Source organism: Elaeis guineensis, chromosome 8 (assembly GCF_000442705.2).
Source record: "Elaeis guineensis isolate ETL-2024a chromosome 8, EG11, whole genome shotgun sequence".
NCBI classification, from domain to species: domain Eukaryota; kingdom Viridiplantae; phylum Streptophyta; class Magnoliopsida; order Arecales; family Arecaceae; genus Elaeis; species Elaeis guineensis.
This window is the reverse complement of record NC_026000.2, coordinates 114,496,050-114,515,812: the sequence shown is the minus strand read 5'-3', so window position 1 is coordinate 114,515,812 and position 19,763 is coordinate 114,496,050. Positions and strand designations below refer to the sequence as shown.

Here is a 19,763-nt window from a genome sequence, read left to right as displayed (position 1 = left end):
ATTTTTAAAAATACTATATGAAAGTTTTGGAAGCCCAATGTCCTTAAAATGGGGTCATTTGGTGTTGGAAAGCACTCTAGTAGGTTACTGCAACATAAACCTTGAAAATTTATCCATTTTTAAAATGCCTCTTTTGACTTTTCCAATCAATGTGGCCAATATAGTACATGACGGGTTTGGTCATCCTCTTCCATCATTTTTTGCAAATAGATGCGAGTTAAATGAAATGAAGAAATTTGTTTCTTTTTACTCAACTTGAATTTGTTTCCTATTGAATCAGTTTCATTATCTGTTTTGGTAATAAATTATTGCCAAGGGCGCTTTTTATGGTAACTATTAATGGTTTTGTGAAGGGTCTTAGTTTTGTGAAAGGGTCTTGGTTTAGCTAAGAATGCTAAAATTCTCTCTACAGTTTATGGAAGACATTGCTTTAGCTGTATTTCCATAACTATTTTGAATTAACTATGGTGATTTTGCATTGGTGTATTTTGGGAAAGATGCGAATGTTGAGGATATATTAATTGTTTATATGTCTAGAATATAAGAGGACTCATAATTTTACAATTAAGCATTTGGGTCCTCTGTTGTGACATGATGGGATTAAAAGGAAAGTCATTGAAGACCTCTATTTTGAGAAGTTTGAAAGAAGATTAATCAAAGGTATTGATATCCTACATCACTTTCAAGTTGTGGTAGATTAATTCTTGTCACTTGGGGATGAAAATTTTAGTAGATCCATGGGATACCCAATTGGATCCACCCCAAATGGGGTGGATTCTATTGGACCTGATTAGGATCTGAAGTAAGTATGGGTTTTAAAAAAACATATCTGAAATAGATTTGGAAATAGATAATAATTTCCTCATCTCGAACCTGACTTAATATAATCTTAATTTATATCTTCTTTCAAAATTATAATTATTTTATAATATTTATATATCTGATTCGATCCAATTTCTGTGATCCATCTGATCCGATCCAATTTCTCTTATCTGTTTGATCCAATCTGATTCGTATCTCTACTTGATCCTATGTGATCAGAGATAGATATGGGATGGATATGGATATTAGCCGACTCCTATTTAGTCTATTGCCATCCCTATTTATCACTTTGTTTCTCTCTAATTTTTTGGTTTGACTTCCTCCCTATTTTCTATTTTTTAGGGGTTTGGTTAGGCCATCAGAAGGACGCTCTGTGTTAGGAGATCTTTCCTTTTTGAAGGACACCAATAAAATAAATAGTAGTTTTTAATTGTTAGTCGGATAATATTGGAAAGGGCAAATCAGAAGGTGAATTCGGTGTTAAACACATTCCCCAAGCATTTCACCAGCGACAAACTCCCTCACATAAGGCCACATACGTCTCATGAGAGACGTTCCATGCATCCTAGACTTAGGAAAACAAACACAAGCATCATATATATATATATATATATATATATATATATATATATATATATATATATATATATAATCATACTTTGCGGAGAAGTATTGGGTATTACCAACTCAACTTCTCTAATAGGTTTGGTTGTGCCATTTGAACAAAAAAATATTGAAAATCTCCATCGATTTAAGGAAGCCTCCTACGAAACGTCGCGACCCAAGCCCCCACGACTCCATACCAGCACCAGCAAACCCCAGCCACCATCCAAGCTTCTCTATTCGGCCATTCCAAACCGACGATCGTGCGAGTACTGACGATCGCCTGCGGCCAGGGCTGGAGAGGGGAGGCAAGGTGGGTTGGTGGTGCCAAAGTCGGGAGAGGAGAGGGGAGGGAGCTTGGTGGCACCGAAGCCGAGGGAGGAGAGGGGCGGTCACCGGTGCTTGCATGGAGCCATAGGTGCTCGGGTTCACCGAGGCTGGTGGAGAGAATAGGCGGGGACGACGATGGGGCGAGGCCGAGGTAAGGGAAGGGGGGTTGGTGGCGTCGACGCTAGAGGAGGGGAGAGGAGGGGGTTTGGTGGTCGCATGGAGCCGAGTGTGGCACGGACGGTGGGTGTGGCGCGGACGGTGGGTGCAGTGCGGATGGTGGGTGCGGTGCGGACAGCGATCAGGCGGGACTGAGTTGGTGGCACCAGAGCCGGGGGAGGGGAGGGGCGGTCGCCGATGTGGTGTGGAGCCACAAGGGCTTGGGTTTGCTGGTGCCAAGGGAGGGAACAAGAGGAGACGACGACGGGACGGGGCCGCAGAGGGGAGGGGAGGGGGGTTGGTGAGGCCAGAGCCAGAGGACACGATGGGGGCAGGGGATGGGCAGGGGGAGACAGCGGGAGGAAGAGAAGAAAAGGGGGAAAAAAAAAGTAAAAAAAAATTATTTGAGGAGGGGGAGGAAAAAGAAAAAAATATTATTATTTTATTATTAATAATATTTTAAAATATTATTTTATTAAGATATTAATTTAAAAAAAATTATTTGGGGAGGGGGAGGAAAAAAGTAAAAAAGATATTATTATTTTATTATTAATAATAATTTGAAGAAGAAAAAAATATTAATTTTAAAATAATAATAAAAATATTATTTTTTAAAATATTATTTTAAAAATACTATTAATAATAATAACATATTATTTTTAAAAATTTATTTCAAAAAATTAATAATAAAATATTTTTCTAAAAAATATTTTCTTAAATAATAATAAATATTTATTTTTAAAATATTAATTTATTATTAATAATAATTAGAATAATAACAAGGATATAGCAACATCAAAAAAATTATTTTCGTACATCCGACACGAACAGCAATGGGGCGGGGCCGCGATGGGGGTGGCGTAGATGGCCGTGACCTAGGTCTCACACTGTGGGGATAGGGGCGACGGGAGGAAGAGAAAAGAAAGAAAAAAGAAAAGAAAAGAAAATATTTGGGGAGAGGGAGGAAGAAAGAGAAAAAAAAAATATTATGATTTTATTATTAATAATAATTTGAAGTAAAAAATATTAATTTTAAAATAATAATAATATTTTTTTAAAAATATTATTTAAAAATAATATTTTTATTATTAATTTAAAAATACTATTTGTATAATAACATATTATTTTTAAAAAAATTAATTTTAAAAAATTAATAATAAAGTATTATTTTAAAAAATATTATTTTTTAAAATAATAATAAAAATATTATTTTTAAAATATTAATTTATTATTAATAATAATTCGAATAATAATAAGAACATAGCAATATCTGAAAAATAAAATAATAATATTTGAAAAATTATTTTTATACATCCGATCCTGCACAATGCGCGAGTCTTCGACTAATTTCATATAAAAAGAAAAATATGAAGATTTTTTATACATCCCATCCCGCACAATGTGCGAGTCTTCGACTAGTTTCATATAAAAAAAAAAATACGAAGATCAACGGTGGTGAACTCTCTCACCAGTGCCAAGAGCATCTTAACCTAACCTACTGCAAATTTATACCATGACGATTATAAAGACATGAACAAAACTTGTGTAGCTAAGCACCTATCAAAACCAATTTATTGGAGAGTATAAAAGCGTCTCTTCCTATCATTTCACAACATAACATGTACAAGCTCAAAGATTGGTGATATCATGGATACTCGCTCAAGGATTGGTGATATCATGGATACTCTTTCTCTTGGAGTCTCTGTTGCTAGCGTTCTGGTTCTGACGGATAAAGTATTTTTGAGCATGGCTGGCAACCTGAGTTGATGTCCTTGTTTTCACCGCCCATCTTGAAATGTTCCTCCAATCTCCCCTTCCATACCGTGCCAGCCCTTCCAAAAACAACCTACAGGAAAATGAACAATAAATCAAAAATTATCACGAACTCCAAACAGAAGGTAACCTCATGGAAAACCCATGAGAATAGAGAGCGTGGTTGAACTTCCCATCTACAATCAAAACCGAGCGATACACGTAATCCGTCGGGAGTCGTTTCACCGAACCCTTTTAAAACACCCACGCATCCACGCGGATCCTACGCGGATCCTCGTGCGACAACAGTAAAGATGCAGAGACGCGGATCCTACGCGGATCCTACGCGGATCCTCGTGCGACTACAGTAAAGATGCAGAGACGCGGATCCTACGCGGATCCTCGTGCGACTACAGTAAAGATGCGGAGATGAAAGTTTTTACAGGTCCTACCGGTGCTCCTCTTCCGTCCACGGGATCCCCCGCCGGCGCTCCTCGCTGCGCCTCCGGGCCCGGCCGAAGGAGTGCGGTGAGCAATGGTCGAAGGTCCTGGCGGCATCAGAGCTCCTGCTCACCTCTTCGTCGTCCCACTCACGGGGAATCTCCACCTCGCCGCGCTCGATCACCGTGAGATCCTGTACCAGCACCTCGTAGTGCTCCGACAGCTCTCTCGGAGTCCTCCCGGGGACATGCGCCGCGATCAGCGACCAGCGATCCGGTGTTCCCTCCGGGATCGCCACCAGCGCCCTCTCGAACGCCTTGTCCTCCATTCGCGTCCAAGCCCGTCTCGCCTCGCCCTCAATGGAGAAGAACTCCATCGTAGCAAAGCCTATTCCTTTTAGGGCTGGGTCCGGCTAGGAGAAGGAAATATTTAAAGCCGCCCTCCTTTACCACAACACATAAAAGAATAGTGCTTTCTACGTTGGGGCGGTTCAGAGTGCATCCAACTGGGATTTATTCAGATTTTGAGATAGATACGGCTGGCAGTATGGAAGATACGCTTCAAAATAATAAATCGCATCGGACAATCTCATTGGCGACTTATGTTAAATAAAAAAAATAATAGATTGAGTCGTGGGATGATTATACGATAATTTTAAATTTAAAAAATTATATTTTAAAAGCAAAACCATAAAACACCAATTGTGTCGAGTTAGATATATAGATTAGGATTTTTTATGATTAGAGCTTCACAAAAAAGCTCCACTGCCGTTAGCAATAGGTCCATTTTTCATAGTTTCTATTTCCTTGCATCTTCACCGATAAGTTGCTTAAGAATAATCTTTTGGCTTCTGAAATTAAAAAAATTTATACTTTTCTGAGATTAGATTGCAATGAACCAGGATGTGAATTCATTAAGAAAGAATGGCGATTTTTGGAATGCCTAGAGGAGCTCATATTTCTTTGATGTTTTCATAGCATTGGACCATGCATGGTTATCACATTTTATCCAATTAGTTTAGGCACTTCCAAAGCATTATCTGATTCATTTATCGTTATATCAAAAATTACAAAAGAGCATCCATCCTCTATGGTGCACATGCCACACTACAAAAGCATGCACCCCTCGATGGCTGCCATTCAGCGATGGATGGCCATCAAACATGCATCTCATGTATGACATGGTACATGTTTGTGGACCATCTTGTTTGGTGGTCGTCTATCTCTTGATGGTGGTCATGAAGGATTGCACAACACTCTACGATGCGCAAGATGTACCATAGAGGATCTTAATTGATTATAGAAACTATGACCTCATTGCTAAAAACCCTATCTCTTTAGAAAAATGAGAACTATATTCTCCAAATTGCACAACTACAGAAAATGGAGAGAAAGTACTAGCTATTAGTTCCAATAACAGAAAAGCGACAAAGTGCCAGAATCTCACTCTAGCCCTCTACATCTAGCTAATTATAGAGATCAAGAGATGCAAAAATTGATGCAAACTATTGCTATAGGTGAGCATCATAAAACTACTTATGTCACTAGACATTATCATCTAAGTTGCTTACAGTTTCTAGTGATATCTCAGCCCATGGCCCAAGCCTCTATCAAGACCTGAACCTTCTTCTTTAGTAAACAAAACCTGTACCCCTATTTTCTTCCTGAGATGCCCACAATTTCATGCCTATCTCCCATCACTATAGCTTCCTCGTTCCAATCTGATCGGACATCCCTTTCCCTTATTAGTCTCCGCTATCATCTAAAATCTACATCTATTTGGGATCCCATACAAAAAGACTAAGTGGAAGATATTATTTGATTCTCTTGGCCCTATATAGGTATCCAAAATCTATCCTAATACAGAGCTAATATTAGGCTAAACACACTTGCACGACACCTCGCATATTCTTTGTTTAAGCTTAGGCATTCTTCTTACGTGATGGTTCAAATTTAATTATAAATACCATGTTCAGCTCATTATTTATTCAAATGGGCCTACTTAGCAATGTCCTTTAGTCCATATGGGCTGTAGGTTTACATATGTCTTGATATATACAACCATTTGTAACAACTCAGGATCTCACCCAAAAATATTAACTGAAAAATATTTAGATTTCTCGACTGTATAAATATCTAAAATCTTTCCAACATATAATCGATGTCGGAATAAATATAAGCCTATGCTAGTCCTCATATATTCTTTATTTAAGCTCTGGTGTCCTCTCCATACTAAATTCATCAATCACATATAATCATAAACATTATGATCGGTCTGTCCTAAAAGAGCTCATACTATCGTATCCCTCAGTCTATATGAACATTGGCTAGGCCCACTTTTTTGCTATTTGTAACAATCATAACTTCACTCAAAAGGGCTAGTTTAAAGATATTAATTTGATTTTTTGACTTTGTATAAGTACCTAAGATTGACCTAATGCATAGCTAATATGAGACAACACATATCCATATGGATCCTCTCAAGACCTCACCAAAAAGGTTAGTTGGAAGGTATTTTTGACCATATATCACTACAGAAAATGGGAGAATTGCCAACTTTGATTTGGCGATGCTAGTTGATACCGTTGACATTTTTTAAACCTTTTGTCAATTGGGTGTGTAGCATTGAGGTGACGTTTATAAATGCCATCGAGATCCAGTATGGTTCGTAACGGACTGTATGCGGCTCTTATTAGTGCCGTTGGGATCCATAAACCCCACCTATAAAATCAGTCCATCCTACCCTAAACCCTGTCGTCTTCCTCCATGCTCCTCCTGTCTGCCTCCGCTACCAAGCTCCTTCTAGTGCCTTGAATCTCTTTTTAGTGCCGTAAAAATCTTTCTAGTGCCCTAAATCTCTGCTACCGTCTCACACCTCCCCCATCCGAACTTCTTCGTCTATCGATTTCTCATCTTCCATCCCGGCTTCTTCTCCCAAGCGTGGTGGAGCATCTTTGCCATCGATTGAGTGTGATTTTTTTTTCTTTGTTCATCTTCTTCCCCCAAGTGTATTATGAAGCGAAAATTCAGTGCAGGGGCAAAATGGTAATTTTAAAATTTTTTCAAAATTATTATTTTACAATAAAATTATTAATTAATCTCATTAATTAATACTAATTAACCCTACACTAGAATCTAAATATGATACAACAGCATGCATTTAAATTTAAAATTCAAATTTGAAACAGTAAACTTTTTACTGCACTGTGTTCAGAACACATCACCATTTGCGGGTAGTCGATCACCGTAATTTGATCATCATCGGGGGGCTCTGATCGTCACGTCACAGTCACACTACTGTCTGGCCTCTGTGGATCGTCCACACGAAGCTCCCATCTGATCGGTTCCTCACGAATGCTAGTTCGTGATTTCACCCTTTTGATGGCTGATGTTGATCGAACTCCTTCGATCAATGTGTGCTGACTCCTCGGATGCTCTGGATCATCTACATGATTGGTTGAGAGGCTGATGGATCTCTTCCTGAAATTTGGTAGACTCACGACACTCGTGGCACACCAATCTCACTTCCCGAACCCTAGGTAGAAACCCTAGGGTACACACCAAAAACCCTGCGCCCAATTTTCTTTCTTTTCTTTCTTTTTCTCTCGAAAGGTTTTGGACCTTCACCTCATGCACAAGACTTCCTCACGTCCCACTTTCTTTCTCAAAATTTTTCTACGCACGCCCCAGCTCCCTATCTCTTTTAAAACAGTTCAAAACGTGTCTTATCCGCGTGAGAGGATAAAGACAAGTGGTTACACATTTGAATTCAAATCAAATTTGAATTCAAATGAAAACCAACTCATCCCTATCCACTTGTGGTGTGAGAAGAGAAGGGAGTGGACTCTTTGTGCGTGAAAAGGTTTCACGAGAAACTTTTTCTCGTGTGAATTATGTGACGCACAAGATGGATAAGCTTGAAGGCAAAAGAGATAAGTTATCCATTCAAATTCAAACATGCTTTGAATTTGAATGGTTAACTAATCAGCTTTATCCATCCATATGGTGTATAAGAGTGGGCGTGAGAAGGGCTTTGCGTGAGAAAAAATTCACGAGAAGTTTTTTCTCGTAAATTCAAATGGGCGCAGAGATTTAAGGTGGTGTAGGGATTCAAATTCAAATGGTGGTTTGATCTTAATTGAACCAACCTAATCAAAATAGGTTAAGTACAATTAGACTAAATTAAACCCAACTTAATTAAGCTTAATTAGGCTCAATAAAATTCTAATCAAATCAGAAATTGACTAAGCCCAACCTCTGATCAAATCAGGGACCAAACCATCTCGACGATTAGGTCAACTCTTAACCTAATCGGGTCAAACCCAACTGAATCTAATTCAATTGGACTTGATCCAAAAATAATTACTCAATCGAATTGAGTTAATTAGCGATCAAATCACTAATAAAACCTCTCATAATTATTGAGTCCAAATCCGATGGGCAATCGGGTATCAAAGTCCATCAATATGAAACCTTGATCGAAGAGTTCAAATTTCAAATTCAAAATTTTGACCCTGGTACCCAAAATGTGTAGAACTCATGATCAGAGAATCCTAATTCTCAATCATAGAGTCTCAGACACATAAGACTCATAATCAGCCATCATATCAGAAAGGAACCTCTAATGTGTGTGACCCCGCAGGTTCGAACCTAAGCCGGTGGCACAGGAACCAATTCTTGTACTAATCGAAGTGACCATCTAGCAATGGTACCCGACGATCGGATAGGTCGAATAGTCACAATTGCAACATTCAGAACCTACGTGAATATGGTTACCGTATAATTCATCCCTTTTGACCCCTGTGTTTAGGATGACTCAGGGTTAAACTGTCAACCCTGATGAGATCATCCGAATCATGCTCAACTCAATTAGTCCTGTGACTCCTCACTAGGACTACTCTGGCCAAGGTTTTGCTAAATTGAAATACGACTGTACACAGCTCCTAAATTAGAGTGGTTAATCCCATCTTGACATACGCACCGACAAGTCAAGTACTTGACTACACCCAGCAGCCTTCCGTCACTGAATTAGAAATTTAGGTAGTCCAGTGCCTAAGTGTAGTGAGTTGCTTGCAAGTCACCGTGGCGATCTCAGGTCAGAGGGACATTTATACCCATATTCCATCGGAGCAAATCTTGACAGCAGAAATAGCTCGAGAGTCGATCACGTTCAGTGCAGATGTACCATTACATCTCACCTGTATGCCATACCAGTATCTCCACACTCCTTGGTTATAAGGACAACCAACCCATATGGCACACAACGACCTATGCTCGATAAACGTTGTCGTCCTTGGCAACAACGATCATTTGGTCGCGAACAGGTTTAAGGACTAAGCGACAAATCCTCCTTTGTCGAGTCTAAATAGTCCTAAGGACTTCACCACAACACAGGAGTTCATTAGAAGATGAAACATTTATGATGAAAAAATACTAAAATAACTTTTATTTATTTATAATTCATGTACTAATATAAAAGGAGCACAACCGTCAACAGGCTGACGATTGGCTTTGGGATACTATTCCCAACAATCTTCCACTTGGCCTAAAGCCAATCGGTGCAGTATCTAATACCCATCTTCGACTTGTAGTCATTGAACTTCTTCACCGCAATGGCTTTAGTGAATGGGTCGGCCAGGTTCTCCTTCCCGTCGATCTTCTGAAGGTCGACGTCACCTCGATCCACGATCTCCCAGATGAGATGGTAGCGGCACAGAATATGCTTCGTCTGCTGGTGTCTTCGGTTCCTTTGCCTGAGCAATGGCTCCAGAGCTGTCACAGTAGAGCAAAACTGGACCAACAAGGGAGGGTGCTACTTCGAGCTCAGTGATGAATTTTCTCAGTCACATCGCTTCTTTGGCAGTATCTGATGCAGCAATATACTCCGTCTCGCATACTGAATCAGCCACAGTGTGCTGCTTGGAACTCTTCCAGCAGACAGCCCCACCATTAAGGGTAAAAATAAATCCTGACACACTCTTGCTGTCATCGCGATCAGACTGGAAACTAGAGTCTGTAAATCCTATAAGTCTCAAGTCTGATTCACCATATACAAGCCACTGGTCCTTAGTATTTCTTAAATACTTCAGGATGGTTTTAACAACCTTCCAGTGATTCTTTTCTGGATCAGATTGGTATCTACTCACTACCCCTAGTGAGTATGCCACATCTGGTCGTGTACATGTCATGGCGTACATGATAGATCCCACTGCCGAAGCATATGGAATCCTACCCATACGCTCTCTCTCTTGAGGTATTGTCGGACAATCTCTTTTCGAGAGAAAAATTCCATGACCTATCGGTAGATAGCCTTTCTTGAAATTCTCCATGCTGAACCTTTTCAGTATAGTATCAATGTACGTGGACTGGGATAAGCCAAGCAACCTTTTGGATCTATCCCTATAAATCCTCATCCCTAGGATGTAGGAAGCTTCTCCCAGATCCTTCATGGAGAACTGTGACGATAGCCAAATCTTTATTCCTTGTAATGCAGGGACATCATTCCCGATTAAGAGAATATCATCCACATACAATACAAGAAATACTACTACTGGACCATTAGCTCACTTATAAATGCAGGGCTCTTCTCCGTTCTTAACGAAGCCATACGTTTTGATCATCCTATCAAAACGTATGTTCCAACTCCGAGATGCCTGCTTAAGTCCATAAATGGACCTTTGTAGCTTGCATACTTTAGACTCATCTGTGGATGTGAACCCTTCAGGTTGTATCATATACACCTCTTCGTCCAGCTCTCCGTTTAGGAAAGCTATCTTCACATCCATCTGCCAGATTTCATAGTCTAGATGGGCAGCTATCGCAAGCATAATCTGAATGGATTTGAGCATTGCCATAGGAGAAAACGTCTCGTCATAGTCTATACCATAACGTTGACGATATCCCTTGGCAACCAGATGGACTTTATAGGTCTCCACCTTTCCGTCTGCACCCCTCTTCCTCTTGAAGACCCACTTACACCCTATGGATTTCACTCCTTCGGGTGAGTCAATCAATGTCCACACATCGTTGACCTTCATGGACTCCATTTTAAATTTCATGGCCTCTAGCCATTTCTCAGAGTCAGGTCTCTATATTGTATCCATGTAGGTGATCGGATCCTCATCGTTTTCATCAAGTTCGACAGGATCGCCATCTCGGATCAAGAAACTATAGTATCTATCCGGTTGATGTGGTACTCTACCAGACCGCCTTAAGGGTTCATAATCAATGGGCTCCGAATCTGATCTAATCAAATCCGGTTCAGGTTCAGTAACATGTGTCGAATTTTTCACCTGTCAAACTTCGTCAAGTTCGACCTTAGAGGCAACAGTTCCTTCACTAAGGAACTCCTTTTCTAAAAAGATTGTCTTAAGGCTGACAAACACCTTTTGCTTATCAGCAAGATAGAAATAATACCCTTTGGTCTCTTTTGGGTACCCTATAAAATTATACTTGTTAGACCTAGATCTAAGCTTGTCTGTAATTAAACGTTTAACATAAGCCGGACACCCCCAAACCCTAAGGTGCGAGAGTACTGGCTTACGTCCTATCCATATCTCATATGGTATTTTGGCTACAGACTTACTCGAAACTCTATTTAGAAGGTAACAAGCCGATTCGAGCGCATATCCCCAGAGGAAGATCGGCAGACCAGCAAACCCCATCATGGATCGAACCATGTCCAATAAGGTCCGATTCCTCCTTTCAGACACACCATTATGCTGTGGTGTTCCAGGAGGAGTCCACTGAGAGAGAATCCCATTCTCTCTTAGATACGTCAAAAACTCATTGAAAAGGTATTCACCTCCTCGATCAGATCGAAGAATTTTAATACACTTTTCAGTTTATTTTTCTACCTCATTTCGGAATAGTTTGAACATTTCAAACGACTCCGACTTATGCTTCATTAAGTAGACATACCCATACCTCGATAGGTCGTCTGTGAAGGTTATGAAGTAGAAATATCCACCTCTTGCACTTGAGCTCATAAGTCCACATACATCAGAATGTACCAGACCCAAGAGTTCACTGGCTCGCTCACCTTTTTCAGTAAAAGGTGACTTGGTCATCTTTCTAAGAAGATAAGACTCACAGGTTGAAAGTGATTCACAATCATCAAGTTCAAGAATTCCTTCTTGAGCCAACCTGTTTATCCTGTTCTTATTGATATGACCTAGCCTACAGTGCCAAAGGTAGACTTCTGACACATTATCTATTCTAGGGCATTTACCGAAGTTTTGAACCACATTAACAGGCTGTGATAGTAAGTAAATTCTATTATTTAATTGTCCAACAAACATTGTAATACTATTCAAAATGATATTGTAAATATTTTTTTTATTAAAAAATCATAACCATATATGGTCAAAAGGCCTACAAAAATAATATTTAATAAAAAGCTTGGACAATAGTAACATTCACTCAGAATTACATTACGAGAATTGATTACAAGACTCATGATTCCTAAAGCTAGAACTGGAACTTTGCTTCCATCTCCAACGTTCAGGAACCTCTCGCCTTCATCAAATCTCCTACTGACCTGCAGACCCTGCATCGAATTACAAATATGATAAGAACTTTCGGTATCCAATACCCAGGCAGTAGTATCACAAATGAAAAAGTTGCAAGGAGTTATCATATAATTACCTTGCTTCTTCTTCGGCCTGTTCGGGTCCAGGGAGACAATGTATTAAGGATAGTTCCTCTTCCAATGCCCCTGCTTCTTGCAAAAGAAGTACTCCGCCTGGCTCTGGTCGGGCTTGCGTTTCTTGGTCTGACCCTGTGCAACCGTCCCAGCATGAGGCTGCACCTTCTTGTTCTTCTTCTTCTTGTTCTTCTTCCCCTTCCCAAAGGATCGACGACGAGAAGAAAACCCTCCCACTACATTCACCGACTCCTTATGGAGCTGGTGATCCTTCTCAAAGTTCTGCAGCAACCCCAACAACCCGTGGTAGTTTACTGCAGGCTTTGTCATTCGAAAATGAGTAAGGAATGGGAGGAAGGACTTGGGCAAGGAATTAAGGATCGCATCCTTACCGAGCTGCTCATGCAGAGAAAAATCCAATTTGCTTAGGCGCTCAATCATCTCGATCATGTACAGTACATGATCAGTGACTGAGGCTCCGTCCCTCATCCGAGTATTGAAAATGGCACAACTAGTTTTGTGTCTTTCAATGTCGTCAGGCGTGCCAAAGGAGTCGTTCAACATTTGAAGCATCTCCTGTGGCTGGGCGTTCTCAAACCTGCGGCTGAACTCGTCATTCATTGCTGCCAGCATAATACATCGGATGGTGGTGCGGTCATTGAGCCACTTCTGGTAAGTATCTCGGATCGCCTTACTAGCGTTCGGAGCTGGCTCCTCAGGTGCTGGATCCATTACTACATAAAGGATCCGCTCATGCTCAAAAATGATTTTCAATTTTTGATACCAGCTATCAAAATTAGGTCCCATAAGTTTGTCATTATCTAATAATGATCGGAGCGACAGGGTAGTGGCCATAGCTGTATAAAAAAAACCAGACCTCTATTAGTACATAAATTAATACTAAAGACTTGGACTTTAGTCTAAAGTTTTTTCCAATATTTTTACGAACTGGTAGCCTCAACCTCCAATTCGAGAAATTACTTTAATTCCTTAATAGGTACTAGAATCCACACAGACTACACACGAGCCCAACTTTGGTTGGTCAACCCATGTGCATCTATGGGTAGGTTCTTAACCAGTTGTTTCTCTAAACAACTTCTAGTAATTGATTTTGCCCTAGAACCTAATCAGTAGGCTTTGGCCTCCACTGAAAAGATCTGGTTAGGTCCAACCATTAACATGACTTAATTTGGTGAATCAGACCAATAAATGATCAGGTCCGACTTTGGTCGGCCAACCTAACCACCATCAGAAAGACTCAACCAAATTATCATATTATGAATGATAATTCTATTAGCCAATGAGCACCAGGCCTTTGGGCCTCCAATGATCATTGAACTAATGGACTCATTATCACTCACTTAATGGGAGGCATTGACTTAGTTATCATTATAACTTAATCATTTTAGGGACCTAATAATTTTTGAAAATTTTATTAAAGGATAGTAGAGAAAAAATCATCCAACCAATTTCAATCCTCCCACTGACTTCACCAAGTCAGATTAAAAAAGATTTAATTAAAGCTGGCATTAGGAGCACCTAAATCAGTCACACTGATTTACCTAATGACATGAGTGAGCTCTAATCACCAAGTGATCTAATCAAAATCTAACTTATCAGATTGGTCAGGTAAGTGAGATCAGTGGTGGGGATTTGCCATTAACTCGTCAATGATCGAATTAATGCGAGTAGCTCCCGCTTAAGAACCACTGGTCAAAACTGCCGAACTTACCTTAGACACCAACCGGTTCATTAGTTTTAATTTTGATCAACTTAGTAAATAGGACTCCACCGCGTAGCCATGAATTAAGTCCATCTTGGTCTAGTTAAGACATGAACCCATTCAACTACAACTATTGAAGTTGAGTCTAGAGTATCCTTGACCTAATCTAATTCAACTTTTGATTAGATTTGATCAATTACTCTATTTAGTCTATTTTTTAAGCTAACCTTAGGTCTAACCCAATTATGGGCCTAATTCATCTAACCCATTGACCCACAAGTTTATGCAATTGTCTTAGGTCTTAATTCATAATTCTAGACCTACTAGACAACACTTAATTCTTTTAATTAAGTACTTGGGCTGATGGGTCAGGGTTTGGCATTTCGAAAATAATTTTCAAATTTTGAAAGATTTTATTTTCTATTCACCAAATGTGTTGACTCATTTCACAAATGGGTCAGCACAATTCATAAACAGCAATCCTATTGCTCATTTCATAACAGAAAATAACTCAAAATAAATCATAATTTTTTTTTAGATCTAATCTAACACATTCATGATAAATTTTATAATTAAGTCCTTTCGCTGCTTCATCGGCATGGGATATAATTGCATCGGCACCCCTACCACCATAGGAGACCCCATCGAATGGGAAGAGAGTGCCTTTAAACCCTATTTTTCTCCTATCACCGGACGGCCATGGCAACCAACCCAATTAGATTACTTGCTACTTGGATCAAGTATATCTAAATATACCAATTTCAAAATTTAAATTTTGAATTTCAAATTTTAAATTTCAAATTTTAAATTTGAGATTTCAACCAAATTTTAAATTTTGAATTTTCAATCTTTGAATTTTAAATTTTGAATTTTGAATTTCAAATTTCAAATTTTGAATTTCAAATTTCAGATTTCAAATTTGAGATTTCAACCAAATTTTAAATTTTGAATTTCAAAATTCAAATTTCAAATTTTAAATTTTAAATTTTGAATTTCAAATGGTTACACATTTGAATTCAAAGACAAGTGGTTACACATTTGAATTTTGAGAGGATAAAGACAAGTGGTTACACATTTGAATTCAAATCAAATTTGAATTCAAATGAAAACCAACTCATCCCTATCCATTTGTGGCGTGAGAAGAGAAGGGCGTGGACTCTTTGTGCGTGGAAAGATTTCACGAGAAACTCTTTCTCGTGTGAATTATGTGGTGCACAAGATGGATAAGCTTGAAGGCAAAAGAGATAAGTTATCCATTCAAATTCAAACACGCTTTGAATTTGAATGGTTAACTAATCAGCTTTATCCATTCATATGGTGCACAAGAGTGGGCATGAGAAGGCTTTGTGTGAGAAAAAATTCATGAGAAGTTTCTTCTCGTGAATTCAAATGGGCGCAGAGATTTAAGGTGGTGCAGGGATTCAAATTTAAATGGTGGTTTGATCTTAATTGAACCAACCTAATCAAAATAGGTTAAGCACAATTAAACTAAATTAAACCCAACTTAATTAGGTTTAATTAGGCTCAATAAAATTTTAATCAAATCAGAAATTGACTAAGCCCAACCCCTGATCAAATCAGGGACCAAACCATCTCGACGATTAGGTCAACTCTTAACCTAATCGGGTCAAACCCAACTGAATCCAATTCAATTGGACTTGATCCAAAAATAATTACTCAATCAAATTGAGTTAATTAGTGATCAAATCATTAATAAAACCTCTCATAATTATTGAGTCTAAATCCGATAGGCAATCGGGTATCAAAGTCCATCAATATGAAACCTTGATCGAAGAGTTCAAATTTCAAATTCAAAATTTGAAATTCAAAATTTTGACCCCGGTACCCAAAATGTGTAGAACTCATGATCAGAGAATCCTAATTCTCAATCATAGAGTCCCAGACACATAAGACTCATAATTAGCCATCAGATCAGAAAGGAATCTCTAATGTGTGTGACCCCCCAGGCTCGAACCTAAGCCGGTAGCACAGAAACCAATTCTTGTACTAATCGAAGTGACCATCTAGCAATGGTACCCGACGATCGGATAGGTCGAATAGTCACAATCACAATATTCAGAACCTACATGAATATAGTTACTGTATAATTCATCCCTTTTGACCCCTGTGTTTAGGACGACTCAGGGTTAAACTGTCAACCCTGATGAGATCATCCGAATCGTGCTCAACTCAATTAGTCCTGTGACTCCTCACTAGGACTACCCTGGCCAAGATTTTGCTAAATTGAAACACGACTGTACAGAGCTCCTAAACTGGAGTGGTCAATCCCATCTTGACACACGCACCGACAAGTCAAGTACTTGACTACACCCAGCATCCTTCCGTCACTGAATTAGAAATTCAGGTAGTCCAGTGCCTAAGTGCAGTGAGTTGCTTGCAAGTCACCGTGGCGGTCTCAGGTCGGAGGGATATTTATACCCATATCCCATCGGAGCATATCTTGACAGCAGAAATAGCTCCAGAGTCGGTCACATTCAGTGCAGATGTACCATTATATCTCACCTGTATGCCATACCAGTGTCTCCACATTCCTTGGTTATGAAGACAACCAACCCATATGGCACACAACGACCTATGCTCAATAAACGTTGTTGTCGTTGGCAACAACGTATCATTTGGTCGCGAACAGGTTTAAGGACTAAGCGACAAATCCTCTTTTGTCGAGTCTAAATAGTCCTAAGGACTTCACCACAACACAGGAGTTCATTAGAAGATGAAACATTTGTGATGAAAAAATATCAAAATAACTTTTATTTATTTATAATTCATGTACTAATACAAAAGGAGCACAACCATCAACAGACTGACGATTGGCTTTGGGACACTATTCCCAACATATTATATGTCTATTTTTTCATGATATTTTTTTAATTCATGATTTTATGGTTTACGAAGGATCAGCAAAGGGGAAACTCTATTGGTGGAGATTGCAAGGTTTTGAAGATCGAAAGAGTTTTTTCCCCTTATTAAGGTGAGAGCTCCAATGACCATGAGTGATGATCTAGGGTTTCTCTCTACTTATATTGTATCATCTCTACTTATCATCTCTACTTATAATACCTTCGATCATCTCCTTAGACAGCCATTGCTATTGAATCTGAGAGTTATTTTGATTTTTGAATAAATTTTACTCTTGGATCTAAGAGATTTTGATGGGGATCTTTTTGATCTGGTAAGGATTTGTAATTACTAGCATGAAAATTCCCTCTGATCTTTTTTTTTTGATTTCTTGATTTGATCTACAAATTTTCTTCATTGATCTACAAATTTGATAAGGATCTGTAATTACTAGTATGAAATTTTTTTTGATTTAATCAGTAGTTTGATCTTTTTTTTCTTCCATTATATTTGTTCATCCTGAGCTTTTGTTATATGTTTGACTTACTTCAGTTAATTTTTGTTATATGATATGTGTAGGTATAAAAAGAGTCCATACTTTGTCTGATCATAGATATTTATTATTGGGATAATTGGATCTGCTCCTCTCGATTCGAGATCGGCTCCTTACTCCACACCTACATAAGAAGAGCTAAGAGATCTCAAGAGGAGAGGCTCTGGAAGAGAAAAAACTTTCATAATTCAGTTTTCATGAGATGAGGTTGTAACACCTTCACCAATTATTCTATTTTTTTCTAAGTCTGTAGGTCATAGCCGAACCAGAGTCATTATGACCGAACCAGAGTCATCAAGGTCGAACCTGCATCATCATGGCCGAATCTATATCTTCATAGTTGAACCTGCATCTTCATGGCTGAACTAGCATCATCATGGCCGATTGCCTAAGGGCTGACTACCAAATGGCCGACTGCCTAAGGGTCGATTGCCAAATGGCCGACTGCCACATGACTAACTGACATGACCAACTAACATGACTGATTGATATGGCCGACTGCCATGGCCGACTATCGACTGCCATGGTCGACTACCGAATGACATGGCCGACTGCCTAATCTACAATTATGATACTATAATCATGAGTAATAACTATATGCCACGACCGTTAGTGGACATAAACTGTCCACTAACTCTATGATAATATCTCGATAATGGGCGTTAACTACCCATTCATACCACAATAAGCAGGACTCCACATGTTTGATGGTTACCTCTAAATTGCCTATAAAAGGGGAGGTAAGGAGACAACAATGGGAGGAGAATGCTGGGCTAATATTCTACCAAAATCTATTTTCAACTATCCTGTTTATCACTTTTCACTGATTTAAGCATCGGAGGATTCCGTCAAACACAACTCTGATCAATGTGGATTTATTTTGTAGGTCGCTCATCGTCGGACTCAAGCGCACTCAGAGATTGACCCCAACAGATTGATGCGTCAGATAGAGGGACAGAATGAATCCAATCATGATGAAAATAAGAGCCTAGAACATCTCCACCGACTTCATCAGACAGTCTTCCCATCAAAAAGATCTCCTGCCTCCACCTCCACCGGCAGAGTCTAGCTCCTCGTATTCGATTGTTACCGCAGACACTCAACAATTTGCTGCATTGGTGCAGCAGGTGAAAATACTGACAGAAGCAGTGCACAACCTCCAACAGTAGCAAATATAACAATAACAGCAACAACCGGTGATGGAGGAGTTGGTGCCACACAGTGCCATCCAAGCACAGTCACCGTGCCCCGCAACAATCTCCTTCTTTGTCTCCGAAACGACGATCGGCTCGATGTTCCCATCATGTCGAGCCACCACTACCCCGATAAGAGAAAAAGTCCCAAATACATCCATCATTACTGAGGTAAGCCTCAAGACTGAGGTGAAGACACTCATTGAAGTTGTTCATAGTCTTCAACAGACTGTAGAACAATGACAACAGCAATCAAAGGACCTAGCACCGCACCGATAATACTCTCGGCACTTGCAGCATGCCGACTCCTAGCCCCCCAACATTCATGATATGCCAGCTTTCGATATATTCGGCATTCACAACAAGCCAACTTTCGTCGGTCGAATCTATAAACCAACTCCCATCGATCAACTCTACATGCCGACTTCGATCGGTCGAATCTACAAGCCGACTTCGATCGATCGAATCTACAAACTGATTTTGATCTATCGACTCTATATGCTGACTCCGATCGATCGAATTTACAAGCCAATTTCAATCAATCGAATCTGCAAATCGACTCCGATCGATCGACTCTACATGTCGATTCTGATCGATCGAATCTATAAACTGGCTCCGATCGATAGAATCTACAAACCAACTTCGATCGATCAATATGCCGACTCTATTGGTTGAATCTACATGCTGA

General features: G+C 39.4%; 1 protein-coding gene across 1 annotated transcript; it reads right to left on the bottom strand.

Moving 5' to 3' along the window:
* Nucleotides 1-3,245: 3,245 nt before the first annotated feature.
* LOC105061441 (transcription factor DIVARICATA) lies at nt 3,246-4,656 on the bottom strand. Its single transcript, XM_010945482.4, has 2 exons — nt 4,116-4,656; nt 3,246-3,757 (listed from the first exon to the last, which is right to left on the bottom strand). The coding sequence occupies exons 1-2, from the start codon at nt 4,478-4,480 to the stop codon at nt 3,571-3,573; spliced, it is 552 nt and encodes a 183-aa protein (XP_010943784.1). The 5' UTR covers nt 4,481-4,656; the 3' UTR covers nt 3,246-3,570.
* Between the last annotated feature and the right edge of the window lie 15,107 nt (nt 4,657-19,763).